A 21529-nucleotide genomic window follows, 5' to 3' on the forward strand; every position below is an offset into this window, starting at 1 on the left:
CTTCAAAAAACATAGTAAAACAAAATTTCCTTCAAATTTTCATTTAAAAATCAGTGATAAATGAGAATCAAGTCCTATCTTTGTTTGTATTCTACCTTTAGTGTTAAACTAAATTTTCTATACTGGAGTTAGCTTTGTAGTATACTGATTTATTTTTAGCGATATTAAAAATTTCAAGTTTCCAATGTGGTCATGCACTCAGATCACTGCTTTTTACATATCGTATTTATCAAGGTGTCTCTAACACATCCTGCAGCTATATGTTATTAGATAATACTAGATGGCAAAATAAAAGGTCTCAATAGTTTTGAGAACCAAACAAAAGGCTTGGGAGACATGTGTTAATACCCATATACATAGAAAAACAATCTCTTATTTGTAAGTGCCCCATTTTACAAATCTATTTCACATTTGAAACTGAAGGATCAGTTTTAGTTGAGATGTCATGACAATCTGAAAAAAAAAAAAACAAACAAACAACCCAAACTGTAAGTCATTACGTGTTCTTAAAGTAACTTAACACTAACACAAGATTTTAGATATGGTTATGCGTAATCATATCTAATCAAGGACACAGTAAAAGAGCAATCTTTTGTCTGTAGCCCTAGCATTTTAAAAAGAGAAAAGGATCCACAATTTTAAAAACATCAAACAATATATCAGGAATTTCTGAAACTGATACTAACCTTTGTAAATTCATCTTCCCTCATGGTCAAAAGGTGTCTTAACGTTATATCCCTTTCCTGTATAAAAGGAAAAAAAAGGCCACCTTTCCATATAATTAAAATAGTAGAAGGAGAAGTAGGCAAGCATTCATAAGTTAGTTACTTGCTTCACTCTCAAGCAAATTCCAGTTTTCTAGAGGGAACAGGATATGTAGATACAGAACTATAATATTAAGTAGATAGTAATGAGTATCATAATAACTATATTCACCTAAAAAGTATAAACACAGCTAGGTTTCCAGATTCAAATGATTACTATTCATATTTGCTTACATTAAAAGAAAAGCAGTTCTATAAAATTTGGCAGAAATTATGTTTTATGAATATTTTAAATTTCTGACTGTATCACATTAAACCATCATGTAGTTTTATTCAAGATTTCTCCAAATAGGGAGACACTTGAAGATTATACAATGAAGCCCAACTCTGAAATATTTTAACAGAATGTGCACACTCCCAAGAGGAGTTTATCTTAAATAGCAATTTACTGCTTCAGTATCCCCACCTAGCTGATAATAACTGTCATGGACTCAAACCCCATAATGTATGCTTAAAACACCCAGACAGTCCTTGGCATATGATCTGATTTAACCTTCATGACAACCCTACACTAGGTATTATTATCCTTATGAAGCAAATGAGATAATTTAAGTCACATATTTCAGTGATTAAACATTAGAGCACGAATCTGATACCAGGTGTGTTTGGTTTAATATCATGCTCTTCCAATATTCTACTCATGAAGATGAGCAACTACAGAAACAAACTAAGGGCTCAGGTGTATATGAAGGTTAGACAATGGGTAAAAACTGTTTAATCTCAGATTCTAATTTATGAAAATTTCTAGAATAATACATTTTTGAAATGTTTATTTCAAATTTAAAATCGGGATGTACTACAAATTATGGAGAAAAGTAAATAGGCAGTTATTTATAGACATGTTTATGAATTAATATCTAACGTATATTAACCAACAAATTAACATATATGCATAATTCACGGTAGGTTATATAAGATCTTACCTTTAGTAAATCTGTCATATGTTCAAGTCCAATACCATGTAAAAATACTTCCAGATCTCCAAATGCTGTATATGAACTGTATACATTTATAGCAATGTCAATTTCAGAACAGACTATAAATGTACAAACATTAAATATATATTTATATTGCAAGATAATATGAATAATGATGAATTCATGTAGAATATATTTGCAATCTGCATACCAGACCTATGCTATATCAAAGGAATGAGTAAGGTTTTGTGACTGAAGGTATATGAGGAGTATAACTCATCTTTCCCCAAAATGAAAATATATGTCAGTATGTACACCCTGTGAAATTTCTGCACATAAAAATCTCCTCAGCCTGGCAAGTGGCATACACCTGTAGTCCAAGCTACTTGGGAGGCTGTGGTGGGAGAACTGCTTGAGCCCAGGTGTTTGAGGCAAAAAAACCCACAAAAAACGAAAAAAAAAAAAAAACCACACCTCTTTAATTGCAATAAGTAAATGTAAATAACTTTAAATGGGGTAAGGAGATAACTATTTTTGGCCATGTACTGAACAGCAGTGTTCTAGGGGGGGAAGTGTATGTTTAATTTTAGCATATAAAATTAGAACTATACTAAAAATAATCAGAAAACAAGGTGTAATACTGTTTGAACACTAATTTCAGAACCTTTTAAAATAGATTTTGTTGTTGATATCGTACTTAATGTTTACATTTAAAGTTATTATCATTAGTGTTAGTACATAAAATGAATAAAATTTTCTAAAATTCTGGAGAACACTAAAACCCAGACATTTAAAATGCTTGTAAACATTTAAAATACCATATATTTTAAATAAGTCACCACATTTACTACAGTAAAATATACACAAGTTTTACTTACAGGTATTCTGTTGAACTAAAACATGCTATATTACCTAAAAATGTGATCTTTTTCTCTATCAGAATCTGTTGTCAATATTTTACAAATAGTGTCTTCTTTAGTTAGCTGTTGAAGTTTTCCTTCCAATGGATTTAAAGTAAAAGAAAGTAAGTTGAAGATCTGAAAAAAGTTAACATCATTCAAATATAATTAACATTGCACACTATAACTTACAGTTAAAAGAAACCAAACATACGATTATCTCATATCCAGAAAGGAAGTTTTAGCAAGTAAGTGGGACAGAAGTTTCACAATTTACTACCCTGATAACAACTTTAAAAAAATTGATATATCACAGTTGTACATATTTTGGGGGGTACATGTGATATTTTGATACACACATACAATGTATAATAAACGAATCAGGGTAATTGGGATATCAGGTAAGTGCTTCCTTGACCTATAATAATAATCAGAAAAGAAAAAAGTACATCTAATTTAAAATAGTAAAAATTAAAGTAAGATAGTAATTACTATTTTTGGTAAGATCTATAGCAAAACTAAAAATTCCATTTGGATAAATGACTCAGATTAAATATTAAGATAGTACTTTGAAAACATTGCTAAGTGGGAAGAGAGTAATGAACGTGACTAAATGTATACAAATTCTAACTGAACACCTCAAAAAGATACAGTGACATTCCTGAGTTTTAAAATCTAACTTCTTAGGAAGTCAAGGTTATATCATGTAATCAGCCAAAATACAAGATCAAATCTCATTTCAATAAATGATTTATGACTCAAAATAACCTTTGATGTTCATAAACTTCTTATGTCAAGTTTGGTGTCATCTACTCTACATTTAACAATGTAAAAAATAATTTAAAATTTTGAATTTTCAAAGTTTAGAAGAAAATGGTAAATTCCTTTTGAAGTTCTACAGGGCTTTAGTGATTACTGTTTACCCTATAATAATTCTGAAAATATTAGAATAATACTTAGAAAATGACAGCCATGTTTATCAGACTGCTGAAAAGGTTAGAGGAAGTTACTTTATATGCAGTAAATGTGGCTTGGTTTGATGGTTATATGACGGAATCTTTGGAATTTTACATACTTTCAAATTCAGGAACTCAGTGTTACAAACTCCCAAACTAAACAACTTAGTTTTATTATTGTACTATATTTGATCCTTGCTTACAAGTTACAGACTTGTGGCTACAGCTTTAATCTTCAGACCAAAAGTTTATATTGATAAAGTAATTTAATGTATGGCAAGTATTTATTATTGAGCTTAACATCTAAATGACAGATTATACATCCAGGTATATTATCATTTTATCGTATGCCCTGTCACACATATAAGAGTAAACGTTGCTTAAATAATTTAATTTTTAAATTGTTTAATATATTAATTAAACTTACAAAAGAATGTTTTAGTTAGAAGTTCAAACTGGCATTTTACTAGCTTTCACTCAGTAACTTAAAATTCTGGACCAGTCTGAAATGTTTAAATAGTATATTACAATTTTATTCCTGGGGCCAGAATAAGATTTTATTACTCTTTTATAGAGCCTTTAAATTACTGTATTATAAGTGTCTCTTGTTTCATAGAAGATGAATACTCTAGCAAAATAAAGTTCTCATTACCTGGCTGGAGGAAAGATACATATTTAAACATTTAATAATTGCCAGATACACTATAATTACCCTTGTAAATTCTAACAAATTAATAAAAAAGTTCTACAAATGATAATGTGACATGCCACAAAAAATAAGTTTAATATGTACAGAAGGATACCTCATGATGTTTGTTTCTTTTTGCAATCTCACTTGGCATCTTTCCATCTTTGGTTTGTAGCACTTTATTAGCTCCAAGTTCAAGCAACTTCAAAACTATATTTTTATGACCCTGACGTGCTGCCCACGTTAAAGCCTGTAAGTGGGGGGAAAAAGAAGATTGTTTAAAGAGAAGGAGTGTATATGAGACAGACAGGAAAAGTTTTCAACAGTATTTATGACACAATAAAAAAGAGAACATAGTTAATTAATAGAATGATGCAATCTCTTCATTTTACAATATAATGTAAACATATTTCCAAAGTTGTAATTGCAAAGCTGACTGCAAAGCTCATTGATTTTTTAAAACCAGTGTTTTATACAATTAACTGATGTTATGGAATAAAATGATTTATTTGCCAATCACTGAAAGGTTTTCTACAAAAAAGAATTCTTAGGTATATTTAGAGCCCAGATTTTGCTGTGTGTTACAATTTTTTTTTTTTTTTTTAAATCAAGAGTAAGGACTAAGAGAGTCAATTAATTCCTCTTTTTTTGAGATGGAGTTTCGCTCTTGTTGCACTTCAGCCTGAAGTGCAGTGGTATGATCTCGGCTTACTGCAAACTCTGTCTCCCGGGCTCAAGCGATTCTCCAGGCTCAGCCTCCTGAGTAGCTGGGATTAAAGGCGTGTGCCACCATGCCTGGCTAATTTTTTGTATTTTTAGGAGAGACCGGGTTTCACCATGTTGGCCAGGCTGGTCTCAAACTCCTAACCTCAGGTGATCTGCCCGCCTTGGCCTCCCAAAGTGCAGGGATTACAGGCATGAGCCACCATGCCAGCCTTTTATTTCAACTGTTGCTTTTTTTCACCAGATAGCAATTATATTCCAGCCCTTTTGTAATTATTACTTCTTAAAACTCTTTTTTTAAAATAGATTACTGATAATAACAGAAACAAAAAGAAACATTGTAAAAATGTTTCTCACAGTGTAACCATTCTCATCCTGGGTATTAACTTCTGCTCCATGAGCAACAAGGAGAGCAACAACCTGGGTGTGACCATCTCGAGCAGCGTACATGATTGGGGTCATAAGTCTCCTAAGGAGGAGGAAGAAAGGAAACATTTGTGTTAATGCTGCCATTAATCTCTCATTTTCATTAATTTAACCATATACAATACCACCAGTACTACTTTGAAAACAAAGAAAAAGAAATGAAAGCTTTTGCTAAATCAGGTGATTTAAAAATCCAATCTTCCTGCAAATAAGTACAAGTGAAAGAGATGACACTTTTAAAGTGCTGAATGCTTACACAGCACCCTCTAGTGAATAACTGTATTAAAAAATACATGAAATAAGCCAAGCTTTCTACTATGAAGTCTCACTAATATACATATTCATCTAGAAAATTATCAGAGTACCCACACTATGCTTATGCTAGGAATATAGTAATGAGTGACACAAACAAGGTCCCTGCCCTCAAAGGATTTGCTAATACTAAATGCTTATTACATTTTATTTAGAGGATTGCTGAAACAAAATGTAAATTTAAAACTTTATTCCTTAATGTATTCTATTATGATTCTACTTTAGTTTGAGACTGAAAGAATTTTATTCTGACTGGGAGACTTACTATATGTAATCAGAAAAGAGATAAGTCCAATAGATTAACCAGCTTACTATTCTCTTAAGAGTACTTTCTGGGAGAGGATAGTGGTTTCTCTGTAGTTTATCATTTCCCAAAATTAGAGATTCAATCCTTCTACTCCTGGAAGTTAGTCAGCTTCTGGGCCTATTCCAAGGACACCAGATTTTATCAGCTCTACTTGGGCTGAACATAACATCGTGGTCTGTTTTAAAGGAGGTCTGAGATTCTGAGAACAATTTTCCTGAGTTGTCCTCAAGATCTGATTTATACACAAAGAACTTTGGAAAAGAAAAATAAATAATTTCAGAGCTCCATGTTTTGATCTTACCAAGAAAGTTTTTATTGGTTATTCACATTACATATACAACCTACAAATAGACTATTTCTCTGTAAGGCTTGTTAGCATAAGGTATACCCTGAAGTCTGATCACTTCACACCAATGTCCTTATTAGCATAAAGCAATTCATATATATCTGTTTCTTCTATTTCATGGTATATTATAATTTGAATGTTTTATGTGAAATTATATGCTAAGGCAGTTGTACAACATTGCCTCCTCTACCTTGAATATCTCTTATGTAGTGGCTTCATTAGATAGACAATCTTTATGAGGTAAAGATTGAATTTCCTGGATAACTTAAGCAAATGTAAAACATTATATACAACTTGCCAGGTGTGGTGGCTCCTGCCTGTAATTTTAGCACTTGGGGGACTGAGGCGAGTGGATTGCTTGACTCCAGGAGTTTGAGACCAGCCTAGGCAACAGAGCAAAGCCCCGCCTCTACCTCTACTTAAAATAAAAAAAATAAAAAATAAAAAAATAAAAAAAATTAGCTGGGTGTGGTTGTGCACACCTGTAATCCCAGCTACTTCAGAGGTGGGAGAATCACCTGAGCCTGGGAGGTCAAGGCTTCAGTGAGCCAAGATCATGCCATTGCACTCCAGCCTAGGCAACCAGAGTGAGACCCTGTCTCATCACAGCAACAACAACAACAGCAACAACAACAAAGCCACAAAAAAACCCCACATACACACATGCGTGGCAACAACAAATTATTTGAATTAACTAACCATTCTAATTTAAATTCTTCATTACATCTAAATCCAAACTGTTGATGTCTCATCTCCACTGCACTTACCCCCATAATAACCCAAATCTGCTCCTCTCAGTCTTCCCTATTTCATGAAGCCACCATTAACCACATTACTGAGGCTTAAGACTAGGCATAGTTCATGACTCTTCTCTGTCATTCCAAGTACAAGTCATCAGCAGCTCCTATTAGCCCTACCTTCATAATCTGCTTCTGATCACTTCTCTTCACCTCATTAGCTTCTGATCACTTCTCTTCACCTTCATAATCTGCTTCTGATCACTTCTCTTCACCTCATTAGCCACTGCAGTGGTCCGAGACAACATCATCTTTCTCTGACTTATATTATTGCCTAGCCTTGTAACTGCTTTTCTCCATGCTTCTATTCTTAGTCACTTACAGTTTATTGTCTTTGAAAATGCTAAGATCTCCCCTTTGCAGGAACTGTGCAAGTGCTCTTCCCTGTCCCCAGACCTTCATACTGCTAACTCCTTATTCTTATTCAGATCTTTATTATGAGAAGATCAATAAAATTTACAAACCTTTAGCTAGACTGATTAAGTAAAAAAGAGAGAAGAAACAAGTTAGCAGTACCAGGAACAAGAGAAGTAACATCAGTACAGATTATCCAGATTTTAGAAGTATGAGGAAGTATTATGAACAAATTTATGCCAATAAATTAGACAGTTTAGATGAAATGGATAAATTTCTCAAAATACACAAACTACCATGGCTCACTCAAAAAGAAATAACCTGAATAGCCCTAGATTTATTTTTTAAAAACTTAATTAGTAATTATAAATTAAATTAAATTTTCCACAAAGAAAATAACAGGCCAGATAGCTTCACTGGTGAATTCTACCAAATAGTTAATGAAAACAACACCAATACTAAACAAACTCATCCAGTAAACTGAAGAGAAGAAGCTGCTTTCCAACTCATTCTACGAAGCACAAATTACTCTTATACCAAAACCAGAGGGTGCCGTTGCAAGGAAAGAAAACTATAAACCAATAATCTTCACTGAAAATAAAAATGTTTTGAACAAATTTTAACAGAATCCAAAAACACATAAAAAGGTTAATACATCATGACTAAGGGAAATTATCCTAGGAATGCAAGGCTGGTTTGATATTTGAAACATCAATCAATATAATGTACCATATTAACAAACTAAAAATGAAAAAAAAATCCTCAACAAATGCAGAACGAGTATTTTACAAAATCCAACATTTATTTCTAACAAAAACACTCTCTCAGCAATGTAGGAATACATGAGAACTTCCTCAACCTGACAAAATCATCTATGGAAAATTTACAGTTAACATCATATTTAATGGTGAAAGAATACTTTCCCCCAAGATCAGAAACAAGTCAAGGATGTCTGCTCTCACATTTCTACCCAACATTGTATTAGAAGTTCTAGTCAGTGGAATAAGACAAGGAAAAGTAAGAAAAATGGTAGGCCTCCAGAGGGGAAAACAAGCAAAATTGTCTTTATTCACAGACAGCATGATGTATATAGTAAACCTGATGGACTCTGCAAAAAAAGTACTAGAACTAATGAATTTGGCAAGATTACAGCATACAAGAGCAATATTTAAAAAATCAACTGTATTTCTTCATACTAGCAATGAACAACATGAAATGAAAATAAAACAATACAACTTATAGTAAAATTATAAAAGCCAGGAAATCTATTGCTGCTTATTAGAAATGTACCCAGTATTTGCATATATGCATACATAAATACATGGTGATGGTGATGTATTTATGTATTTGAATATATCTGACTTATAATTGTCTAGGTAACAATTTGGATCCAGAAGTCTTTTTTTTTTTTTTTAGATTACGTGGTACACGTTAAGGTTGGTTAATGGGTATATTATGTGTTGCTGAGGTTGAGGTTTGGTCTTCTATTAATCCCACCACCCAAGTAGTGAACATAGTACCCAATAGGTAGTTTTTCAACCCTTGAACCCTCCTTGCCTCCTCCCTTTTGGAGTCCCCAGTGTCTATTTTTAACCAAGTATCCCAGCCTCAAAATGCATTTTAAAGCTTTTTTTCCTTTCTTGTTTTCAGCTTTGAAACATATTTTGAAACATTTTGTTTCTACTTTTCCCACCAGGCACTTCAATGAACAGTGCTTGCTTATCTAATTATGTGCTTGCTTAGGTAATCCAGGGGCCAATTTTGAAATAAACCAGGCAGAGATACAGCTCCCACTTAGGGGTAGTTACGAACAGTTAGCCTACCACTACCAGGCCAAAGTCAGGATGAGGCAAACCAGACCTTCGGGACAGGCAATTTCTCAAGATAACCATTGAAACAAGACAGTGAGACCTGCACCCTTGGGTAACACTCCTGCATATTTCCCACACCTTTTCCTTCTTAAACTGCTTCATTTAGCCCCAAAAGTTGGAATGGTCTTTTGAAGGCATGAGCCTGGCCATTCTCCAATTGCTAGCATTTGATAAATAAAATTACTTTCCTTTCACCACATCTTGTTTCTTCTGTTCTTGGTTTATGGGCAGCCAGCAGCTGGACTTGAGCAAGTTACCTGTTGTTTCCATCTTTATACGCATGTGTACCCAATGGGTAGCTCTGACTAATAAGTGAGAACATGTGGTATTTGGTTTCCTTTTTTTAGTTTTATTTTTCTACATAAATTCACTTAGGATAATGGCCTCCAGCTGCATGCATGCTGCTGCAAAGGACACGGCTTAATTCTTTTTTATGGCTGTATAGTATTCCATGGTCTATATGTGGCATATTTTCTTTATCCACTCTTGATAGGCACATAGGTTGGTTCTGTATCTTTGTAACAGTGTTTTTTTTGTTGTTGTTGTTTTTGTTTTTTTGAGACAGGGTTGTACTGTCACACAGGCTGTAGTGCAGTGGTACAATCATGGCTCACCACAGTCTCAACCTCCCAAGCCCAAGCAATTCTTCCATCTTAGTCTCCCAGGTAGCTGGGACCACAGGCATGTGTTACCACACCTGGCTAAATTTTTTATTTTTGTAGAGATGGAGTCTCTGTATGTTGTCCAGGCTGGTCTCGAACTCGTGGCCTCTAGCGATCCTCCCAAAGGGCTGGGATTATAGGCATGAGCCACCATGCCCAGCTGCTATTGTGAATAGTGCTGGGATAAACATAATGAGTGCAGTGTCTTTTTGGCAGAATGATTTATTTTCCTTTGGGTATATACTCAGTAATGGGATGGCTGGGTCAAATGGTAATTCTAGTTTTAGTTCTTTGAGAAATCTCCAAACTGTTTCCCCCAGTGGTTTAACTAATTTACATTCCTGCCAGCAGTGTACGTGTGTCCCTTATCTCTGCAGCTTCACCAACATGCTATTTTTTGACTTTTTATTTATTATTTTTTGAGAAGAAGCCTCACTCTATCACCTAGGCTGGAGCGCAGTGGCGCGATCTTGGCTTACTGCAACCTCCGCCTCCTGGGTTCAAGCAATTCTCCTGCCTCAGCCTCCTGAGTAGCTGGGATTACAGGCACCTGCTACCACACCTGGCTAATTTTTGTATTTTTAGTAGAGACTGGGATTCACCATCTTGGCCAGGCTGGTCTTGAACTCCTGACTCTGGAATCCACCTGCCTTTGCCTCCCAAAGTGCTGAGATTACAGGTGGGAGCCACTGCGCCCAGCCTGAATTTTTAATAATAGCCATTCTGACAGGTGTGAGATGATATCTCATTATGGTTTTGATTTGCATCTCTCTGATGAGTAGTGATGTTGAGTACTTTTTCATGTTTCTTGACTGCTTGTATGTCTTTTTTTTTTTTTTTTTTTTTTGAGACGTGACTGCTTATGTCCTTTGCCTACTTTTAATGAGGTTATTTTCTTATGGATTTAAGTTCCTTATAGAGCCCAGATATTTAGTCCTTCATTGATGCATAGTTTGCAAATATTTTCTCCCATTCTGCTGATAGTTTCTTTTGCTGTGAAGAAGCTCTTTAGTTTAATTAGGCTCCACTTGTCAAATTTTGTTTTTGTTGCATTGGCTTTTGAGAACTTAGTCATAAATTATTTGCATAGGCTAAGGTCCAGAAGAGCATTTCCTAGGTTTTCTTCTAGGATTTTTGTGGTTTGAGGTCTTGTATTTAAGTATTTAATCCATCTTGAATTGATTTCTGTATATGGTAAGAGGTAGGGATCCAGTTTCATTCTTCTCCATATGGGTATCCAGTTTTCCTAGTGCCATTTACTGAATAGGGTATCCTTTCCCCATTGTTTATTTTTGTTGACTTTGATGAAGATCAGTTGGTTGCTGGTGTGTGTTCTCTATTCTGTTCCATTGGTCTATGTGTCTATGTCTGTACCTGTACAATACTGTTTTGGTTATTGCAGCCTTTTAGTATAGTCTGAAGTCAAGTAATGGATGCTTCAAGGTTTGTTCTTTTCGCTTAGAATTGCTTTGGCTACTCAGGTTCTTTTTTGGTTTCATATATATATTTTTTTTCTTATTTTTTGAGACAGTCTCACTCTGTTGCCAGGCTGGAGTGCAGTGGCATGATCTCAGCTCACTGCAACATCTGCCTGCTGGGTTGAAGCGATTCTCCTGCCTCAGCCTCCCAAGTAGCTGGGACTACAGGTGTGCACCACCAAGCCCAGCAATTTTTGTATTTTTAGTAGAGACAGAGTTTCACCATGTTGGTCAGGCTGGTCTCGAATTCCTGCCATCAGGTGATCTGTCTGCCCTCTGCCTCCCAAAGTGCTGGGGTTACAGGTGTGAGCCACTGTGCCAGGCCTCATATGACTTTTAGAATAGTTTTTCCTAATTCTGTGACAAATGACATTGGTCCTTTGATAGCAATCACATTGAATCTGTAGATTGCTTTGGGCAGTACAGATATTTTAATGATACTGCAGTCTTCCAATCTGTGATTACGGAATTCTTTTTCATTTGTTTGTCATTTATAATTTCTTTCAGCAGTGCTTTTCAGTTCTCCTGTAGAGATCTTTTACCTTTTGGTTAGATGTATTCTAAAAAACGAATGGAAAATCCTTTTTTTTCAGCAGTGTTTTCAGTCCTCCTGTAGAGATCTTTTATCTTCTTGGTTAGATGTATTCCTAGGTATTTTAATTATTTTTTTTTTTTGCAGTTCTTAAACATGGAATTGCATTCTTGATTTGGTTCTCAGCTTGAACATTATTGGTATATAGAAATGCTTCTGATTTTTGTGCATTGATTTGGTATCCTGAGACTTTACTGAAGTCATTTATCGGGGTTTATGGAGTCTTCTGGGGGAAATCTTTAGGGTTTTCTAGGTATAGAAATAATACAATAAGCAAAGTCTTTTTTTTTCTTTTTTTTGAGATAGAGTCTCGCTCTGTCACCCAAACTGGAGTGCAGTGGCCGGATCTCAGCTCACTGCAAGCTCCGCCTTTTGGGTTCACGCCATTCTCCTGCCTCAGCCTCCCGAGTAGCTGGGACTACAGGTGCCCGCCTCGTCGCCCGGCTAGTTTTTTGTATTTTTTAGTAGAGACGGGGTTTCACCGGGTTAGCCAGGATGGTCTCGATCTCCTGACCTTGTGATCCGCCCGTCTCGGCCTCCCAAAGTGCTGATTACAGGCTTGAGCCACCGCGCCCGGCAGCAAAGTCATTTTTAAACATTAATAATATACTGTTCATAAAATGTTTTAATTTGCCAATAAATGAATTTAAAATTATTTTTCTCTGAGGAAATTTCCTCTGCGCTTTGTCTGAATCACACAAGTTCTGATATAAAGGCCTTGTGTTGTCACTTTGACCAGTTCTATTTTAATTAATCCAGAAATTACCAGAAATTATTAAGATATATCTTTTTTTTTCTTTTTTCTTTTCTTTTTTTGAGATGGAGTCTCACTCTGTCACCCAGGCTGTAGTGCATGGCACAATCTCTGCTTACTGCAACCTCTGCCTCCCAGGTTCAAGGAATTCTCCTGCCTCAGTCTCCTGAGTAGCTGGGAATTACAGGTGCATGCCACCATGCCTGGCTAATTTTTTTGTATTTTTAGTAGAGATGGGTTTCTCCACGTTGGCCAGGCTGTTCTCGAACTCCTGACCTCAGGTGATCTGCCCACCTCAGTCTCCCAAAGTGCTGGGATTACAAGCATAAGCCACTGTGCCTGGCCAGTTATCATTAAAAAAAAAAAATTCTTAAAGACTTTCTTTGTGGTCTACGACATAACTTACGTTGAAAATAATCCATGCATGTAAAATATGTTAAAGTCAGAATTCTAGGTAAATATCAACTAGATACTCTTGTTAATTGTGTTATTCTATATTTTTTGTCTAATGTTTTTCTAAGAGATATATTAAAGTCTTCAAATATGATTATGGATGTTCCATTCTTTTTTTAGTTCTACTAGTTTTTGTTTTATGTATTTAAAAGCCATATATATTAAAACCATCTTGTTAAATTGTTGCTTATATCAATATCATTTTCTCTTTGGTCCCTTAAGTAATTTTAGCCTTGCATTTTATTTACTACCCTGGGGTATTTTTTTTTTTTTTTTGTCTTGATATTTACCAGGTATAAATATTTGCTGAATAAATGGCATTTAAAAAATCATTTTATTTTCCACTCTAATGTAATGTTTTATTTTAGGTGTGACTTCACTAGATTTTGCTTTTAGCCAATATGAGAGTTACTATTACTTTAATAAGTGAGTTTTACCGATTATATTACTTTTCTTAGTTATTAATATGGCTGGATTTATTTCTGACATTTTTGCACCTTCTATCATGCTTCCATAATAAATACATGTTTCCATGTCTCCTTGGACATGGAATCACCTTGTTAGATTGATCAAGTTCTCTTAGTTTCACTCCCACCCACTTGATCTGAAAGCTTTTAATTTCATTGTTTTCTTCAAGTACAGTACTTACTTTTAAGTCCTCTCCTCTCCAACACACTTATCCTTACTATTCAACAAAGAGAAAAGTTCATCAATAACTATACATAGTTTCATGAGAAAAGAGATGTTTACTTTTATTTTGCTTCACTCTCTCCTCAGCTACTAGAACACCAAACTTATTATATGATGGAAAGTTAACACAAATTTAACATAAATACTCTACCCTACCCCGCCCCCCCTTTTTTTAGGAGACAGGGTCTTGCTCTGTCACTCGGGCTAGAGTGCAATGGCACCATCATAGCTCACTGCAGCCTTGACCTCCTGGGCTCAAGCCATCCTTCCACCTCAGCCTCCCGAGTAGCTAGGACTACAGGTATACACCACCACGCTTGGCTAATTTTTACAATTTCTGTTGCCCAGGTTGGTCTCAAACTCCTGCGCTCAAGCAGTCCTCCCACCTTGGCCTCCCAAAGCACTGGGATTACAGTGGTGAGCCACCAAGCCTGGCTAAGATGGTCATTTCTTGATAGGAGTTTTCTTGATATGTAAATAATCTCTTCTGTAGTTAACTTTGAGGATTTTTGCCTTCATTCTTAATGTTCTGAAGTTTATTGTGATTTGTCTACATATTTTAATTATAAATATATATATATTTATCTATTTGTATATAAATCTTTTATTCAGTAATTCTTTCAATCCTACAAATTTGTTTTCAGTTGGGAAACATTCTTGGTCTTTATTGCTTCAAATATAGTCTATCTGGAATTATTATTTGACAGATGTTAGGACTTCTGGAAATGTTCTCTATGTCTCTACCTTTCCTTTATACTTTCCATTTCTTTAGCCCTTTGTGTTATATTCTTGGATATTTCCTCAACTCTATCTTCTAGTCCACTAATCAGCTCATTAGATGAGTCCCATCTACTCTTCTACCTCTTCTACACATACACTTAATTTTAATATTCAATAGTTCCTTTTTTCATAATTAATTGTTCTTGTTTTTTAATTTCTACTGCTATTTTGTGAAGGCAAATCCCTATTTCATTGTTCAGGAATAAAGGCCTTTTTAGATTCCTCTATTTTTCCCACTTTCTCTAGCTTAAGTCACTCTTTTGTTGAATTTGTTGTCCCTGTTTCATGATACCTACATTCTTCAGATTTTGGTGATTTATGGTTGTGCACCTACCTTCTGGTCTATGGCAAAGGCCCCCAAATACAGAAGACAAGATAACCTTGTCTATCAGTAATGCAGATTTTAGGTATTGCTAGAGTTTCCCATCTGTTTCTTTCTTTGGCGAGTTACTCTTTTTCCATTGCAGAGATAACTTTTTTGTTTCAAAACTAACTTTATCAAAATATTTTAATACCTTTATATCTAAAGCTTTCTGTGGAAGGGCAAGACTTTAGCATATTCTCAGTTTAAGAGCTTGAATTTATAAGCCTATTTTCCAAAATTCTTTTTTTGGTCATGTTTTCTTCCAGAATTTTAGAATCATTTCATCAAGTTAAAACAATCCCTTTGGCACTCTGAATAAGATGTTTAATTCTATAAATTTAGATTAAAAAAATGTCTTTTTAAATATTGAGTCATCCTAGTCAAGATGACAACCAACATCCAGCCAATATGACATGCCTATTCAATCTTCTTTTATTTTACTTGGTGTAGTTTTAAATTTTTCTTCATTTAGATCTTTCACATTTTTAAATCAAATTATATTCTCAAGCTTTTCATTTCTTGTGAGTTGGAAATCAAATGAAGTTTGCACATTAGTTTTGTAGAAACTACTATACTTTATGATTGTTATTTCTGAGTTGACTATTTTCGGTTTACCAAGCATACATTAATATAATTTAAAAATCTTGATTTTGTTCTTCTTTTCCTAATAAAAAAGATCTAATAGTTTAATTAGAGGCATAGTTCAATGGTTTAGATTAGCAGTCAGCAAATTTTTTCTGTAAAGGGCAAGACAGTAAATATTTTGGGCTTTGTGATGTATACAGGGATTTGTCACAACCACTCAACTCTGCTGTTGTATCATGAACACAGCCATAGACAATACATAAACAAATGAGCACAGCTGTGTTCCAGTGAAACTTAAGAGGTCTGCCAACCTCTGATTTAGAGTGTTAAGCTGTGGAGTCAGAATGCCTAGGTCTAATCTAGCCTCCAACATTTACTGGCTTAGATAAGTTTCTTAAACTCTCACTGCCTCAGTTTCTACAACTTTCTATGAGCATAAAATAGTTTCTACATTTGTGGCACCTATTTGTGTTAGTATCACAATCTGTGATGAGAAAATAATGTTTAGTAACAAAGAACAGTACCATGCACAAAGTAAATTCTCAGTAATTAATAGGTATTTTTATTATTAACTACATCTTATACTTTTCTTACATAACTGAATTGCCTTACAGTTCCCAAAACAATGGTAAAACTAAAAGTGCTTATAACAAGCATCCTTGCCTTGTTGCTGACATTAATGCAAATGCTGCTAATGCTTCTCCATGAAACATGTAATTTGTTTTGTCTTCAGATATATGCTTGTGAAATTAAGGAGCTGCTCATCTAATCAAATTTTACTAAGGTTATAAAAATCAGAGATTTTAACTTTTATAAAATACCTTTCTGGCATCTATTATAATGATAACCACCTTAAAAATCCTCTGACCTACTTATATATTTCCTTAATATTGAACCATTTTTGTATAGTTGACCTGAATCAATTTGATCACAGTATATTATTCATTTAATTTGCTGATAACATTAAATTTGCTAATACTTCATCAAGTGGTTAAGATTTGTGTATCCATGTTCATATAAGATTTCTTTAAGTGGATCTTTTTTAAATTGGATTTCAGAATCAGTGTTATGTTTGCTTTATAAACAAGAAATGAAAGGCTTTTTTTCCCCTTAGGTTTTGATAGTATTAATGTAATCTATTCCTTGGAAGTTTAAAATAAGTAACCTATTAAAATCTCTGAGCCTAACACGTTTTTTGTAAGGTATCTTTCTGACATTTTTTTTCTCAAAAAATGCATTCAAAATCACAACATAAAAAAATTTAAAGCATAAACAAAAACCAAACTAGAAATAGCATCTACAACATNTAAATTAAAAATAAAATTATTTAATAAAATAATTAAAATAACTAAAAGAATTTAAAAATACCTACCAGACATGGCGGCAGACACCTATAGTCCAACTTCTTGGGATGCTGAGGCAGGAGGATCTCTTGAGCCCAGGAGTTGAAAACCAGCCTGGGCAACATAGTGAGACTCTGTCTCCAAACCAAACCAAACCAAACCAAACCAAACACAATAAAAAACTAAAGTAAAAGATCCAATATACAAAAGATTCTTGTTAATCAATAAGAAACATGTGAACCACCAAACAGCAAAACTACAAAGTACACAGGCAATTAATTAGTAGACAAATACAAACAACTTACAAAAATGTGCAAGACTAATCAATTAAGTATTATTAAAAAGCATGCAAACTAAAATGAGGCATCATTACTTGCAAATCAAACAGTAAAGCTGACAACATAAAAAATATCTAGTGCTGTCACTATGTATGTCCTCTCAAGTACTGTTGGAGATAGTGTAAAGGTTTTCAATTTTTTCAGAAGACAATTTGGTAACACCTATTAAGGCAGAAGAATAGGGTCTGAAGGCAGGGAATTTAAGGCCAATTCGTGCTAATTTCCTAAAGCTGGAAGAAAACACCTGGGTCTGAAGGCAGAGAACCTAAGGCCAATTCATGCTACTTCCTAAAGCTGGATCAAAAGAAAAATCCCCATCTCTCTACAGCCTAGTAACAAGGATCAGAGGTTACTCCCTCTTCAAGTCTCTCTGTTCCACTAAGTCTCAGGTGGAAAGGGAAAGTGCCACGGATTGGCCGTGGGCCAAGTGCGGGCTATCCCTTTATCTGCATAGGGTGCCAGTCCACTCTGGCCTCTGGTTGGCCACAGACGAACTCACCGCAGCTATTAATCGGCCACAGGCCAAATCCTTCATCCACCTAGTGAGTAGCCAATAGGGACCTCAAAAGGGGTACTTAAACCCCAGAAAACCTTGTGAGTGGGGCTCCTAAAGCACAAATGATGTATTTGTCATTTCTCTGTACTAAAGGTAAAATAGTTGGTCTTCATGTCATATTTTTATATATAGTTCAGTATTATCTGATCTTTTTAATCTGGTTAAAACACTCCCATCCTGTGGAGTGTTATCTCACTTCAATATATCCCTACTTTCGCTGTTTCGTTCCTTTCTTACTTTGTGCATTTTGCTCAACTCTTTGTTCAACACGCTAAGAACCTGGACATCTCATGCTCAAGGCCTGCCTTCCCATAACACTATCACAATTCTAAATACACATCTACCTTTGTCTCAGCAACTCCACTTTAGGAATGTGTTCTATCAAAAAATCTATCCAAGTTGCCAGAGATGTTCACTGTAGTACATTTTTTTGTGAAACTAAAAAAAGGGAAACAATCCAAGTGTTCTTCAATGAAATACTGGATTAAGATATCACATTCATACAGTGGAATACGGTACAGCCATTATAAAGAGAGAAGTACCTCTACACATACTGGCAGGTATAGTGCTGATGAAACACTGTGTAGTTGCTCTTGCAATAATCTTTTAACTGGATTTCTTGATTCCAATTCATTCTCAATCTGCTGTCAGAATAACCTTTACAAAATATTAATATGTTCATTCTTAAATTATTCAATAGCTTTCATGATAAAATTCATATCTCTCAGTAGGATTACACAGGTTATTATCTAGCCTCTGCCAAAGTAGGTCAATTCTGACCCACTTTCTACTCTAATATCTCATGATCTGGTTACAATATTTCTAGATTCACTATTTACAACTGCCTAAATGAAACAGGCTCTTTCATCCTTCTCCACTTGCATGTGCACCTCCCTCTAAACTGAATATTCATTTTTATGATCTTCCGTTGGCTAACTCCTACTTATTCTTCAAAACAAGGTTTGAGGCTGGGCACAGTGACTCAAACTTGTAAGATCAGCATTTTGGGAGGTCAAGGCAGGAGGATCATTTGAGCCCAGGAGTTCGAGACTAGACTGGGCAACATAGTGAGACTCTGCCTTTACAAAAAATTTAAAAAATCAGCCAGACATGGTAGTATGCACATGTAGTCCAAGCTACTTAGAAGGCTGAGGCAGGAGGATGGCTTGAGCCCAGGAGGTCGAGGCTGCAGTGAGCCAGAATCACACCACTGCACTCCACCCTAGTCGACAGAGCAAGACTGTGTCTCAAAACTGAACGAAGCTGAAACTAAATGCTAAAAAAATACAAAACAAAACAAAAACCACCAAAACCAAACAACAAAAAACAACTAAGTTTGAGAAATGAACCTCTAGGACGGTTTCACTTGTCATCTGCATCTAAGTTTTCCCAGTTGTTGTTCCTAGAGACACTTTCTATTACCTCTAATCTTCCTATGTTGTAAATGCTTATAGCCTTGGAATCTCTTCAGTACTGTCAAATTCTTGAGGTAAGGACTGGGTCTTTCATCTTCTCACTCTTAGCGTTTAGCATGTATTAATTGTGGAACAGAAACTAATTTTAAAAACCAATGACATTAAGTGATTTTTTCTTCATCTACCATGCTTCCTCAAAGTTTTTTATAGTCAAGAGTTGGCTACATGTAAAGTGTCCAGAGCAGGCAAACCTATAGAGTTATAAGTAGATTAGTGGTTGCTAAGGGGTGGGGGTTGGGAGGTTTGGGTGGGAATCAATGACTGCCAATGCATATTAAGTTCCTTTTGGGAATGATAAAATTGTTCCAAAATTAGATTATGGTGATGGTTGCAGACTGCCATAAATATACTTAAGCCATTGAACTGTACACTTTAAGCTTTACGATACGTAATTGTATCTCAATAAAACTTAAAAAAAAAAAGAGTTGGTTAAAAAGAATAAAGTTTATGTACATGATGTAACCATAATTAAACTTTATTTCTGGATGATATAGAACCTTTCGTTAGTCTCAATTTCTGGTTATTTCATTTCAATAAAATTTCCACTAGAGGGCATTCAAAGAAAAGCAGAAATCCCAAATTGTCATGGCTCCATCGATGTCAGTAGTGGAAAATTTGTGACAATCTTGCTTGTCCACCTTATAAATAGAGACTTGAGTGATGTTATTCTGGTGCAGAAAGCAAAACTCAATCTGACAGAAAAAATATATTTTCACAATGATGTATTTGTCACTCATCTGTACTAAGGGTAAAATGGTTGGTCTTCATATTTTTGCATACAGTTCAGTATTATATGATATTTTTAATCTGCTTAAAACACTCAGTTTATAGTTGAGAGATTAATGAAACAACTATGATAAAGGAAATTTTGACAATGATAAAATGCTAGGAATTAGATACCCATTTCCACCTATCAGAAAAGTTTTGTTAGATCAAACCTCCCACTGAAAAAGACTGTAAAAGCTGATAAAATACAAATATGCTTAAAGACACAGTAGAAAAAACCAAGGTTGCCAGAACAGGAGAAGCCAAGCTCCAGGACAGAAAAGCAGCATTTGTTGAATTAAGTCTTATATCCTCTTCCACTTTTTCCCTTTAGACATTTGCCAGTTCCTGGGTAGCATTAGCAGAAAGCAGTACCTTTAGACCTTCTTATGGTGATGGGGAACTCCAACACAAAAACTGGAGTTCAGGTCTACTAAAGCACTGAGAACTTCAAGAATCAAGAATCTAGAAAAAGGGGAGTAACAGAAAGGTGACCCTGCAGAGAAGTGATCTTCTGTTGGACTTCTGCCTTCAAAGTATTTTCAGGGGCTGAAGAAGACTACAACCACCAAGCTAAAACTGATGCTAAGAGGGCTTTCAGCATTCCCAAATAGCAGAGGAAATAAAAATTGGCATTCACGATCCTCAAAGGGAGAGTGGCTCAGATAAACACCCCAAGTTTGAATTGAGACTGTGGAAAATACAGGAAATAAATGGATCCTGAAATCCAGCCTAAAATCATCTTAATCCCTGATTTAATTGAGATCTGCCCTTATTCTAACCATCAGTCAGAAGAGTATTAAATATTTTCTGGAAGCAAACAGACCTGTACCAAATTTTTATATAATATCCAGCATTCAACCAAAAGTTACCAGGCATTCTAGGAGACAGAGCCAAGTGACTAAAATAAAACAAACAAACAAAAATCCAGACCTATAGATGTTAATAAAAACATGCTCTAGAATAAGTGTGATTACTGTTGAAGAAAATAGAAGGAAAATTAATTAAAGACCTAAACTTTAGGGGAAAAAAAAGAAGCAATCGGAAATTGTAGAACTAAGAAACAAGATTAATGAAATTGAAAAGCTAATAGATGGGTTTAATAGTAGATTAGCTACAGAAGAGAATTAATGGCCTGGAAGACAGACCAAAAGAAAATACCCAGTGTGAATATGGAGAAGATAAAAGAAGAAAAGAATTCTTGTGGGACAAAAACAAAACCCCATTATACCTAGGGATATCATAGCAAAGCTGTTTTTTTTTTTTTTTTTTTC

General features: G+C 34.9%; 1 protein-coding gene across 1 annotated transcript in view; it reads right to left on the reverse strand.

The window, feature by feature from the left end:
* Nucleotides 1–21529, reverse strand: part of ASZ1 (ankyrin repeat, SAM and basic leucine zipper domain containing 1) — a 65640-nt gene that overhangs the window by 17441 nt on the left and 26670 nt on the right. Inside the window, exons 5-9 of the mRNA XM_017867331.1 lie at nucleotides 5365–5476; nucleotides 4400–4534; nucleotides 2654–2778; nucleotides 1748–1823; nucleotides 687–743 (exon numbers count right to left, since the gene is read on the reverse strand). Of these exons, the coding sequence (XP_017722820.1) occupies nucleotides 687–743; nucleotides 1748–1823; nucleotides 2654–2778; nucleotides 4400–4534; nucleotides 5365–5476 (505 nt within the window). The remainder of the gene's footprint in view (nucleotides 1–686; nucleotides 744–1747; nucleotides 1824–2653; nucleotides 2779–4399; nucleotides 4535–5364; nucleotides 5477–21529) is intronic.

Source organism: Rhinopithecus bieti, unplaced genomic scaffold (genome assembly GCF_001698545.2).
Source record: "Rhinopithecus bieti isolate Rb0 unplaced genomic scaffold, ASM169854v2 scaffold_3858, whole genome shotgun sequence".
NCBI classification, from domain to species: Eukaryota; Metazoa; Chordata; class Mammalia; order Primates; family Cercopithecidae; genus Rhinopithecus; species Rhinopithecus bieti.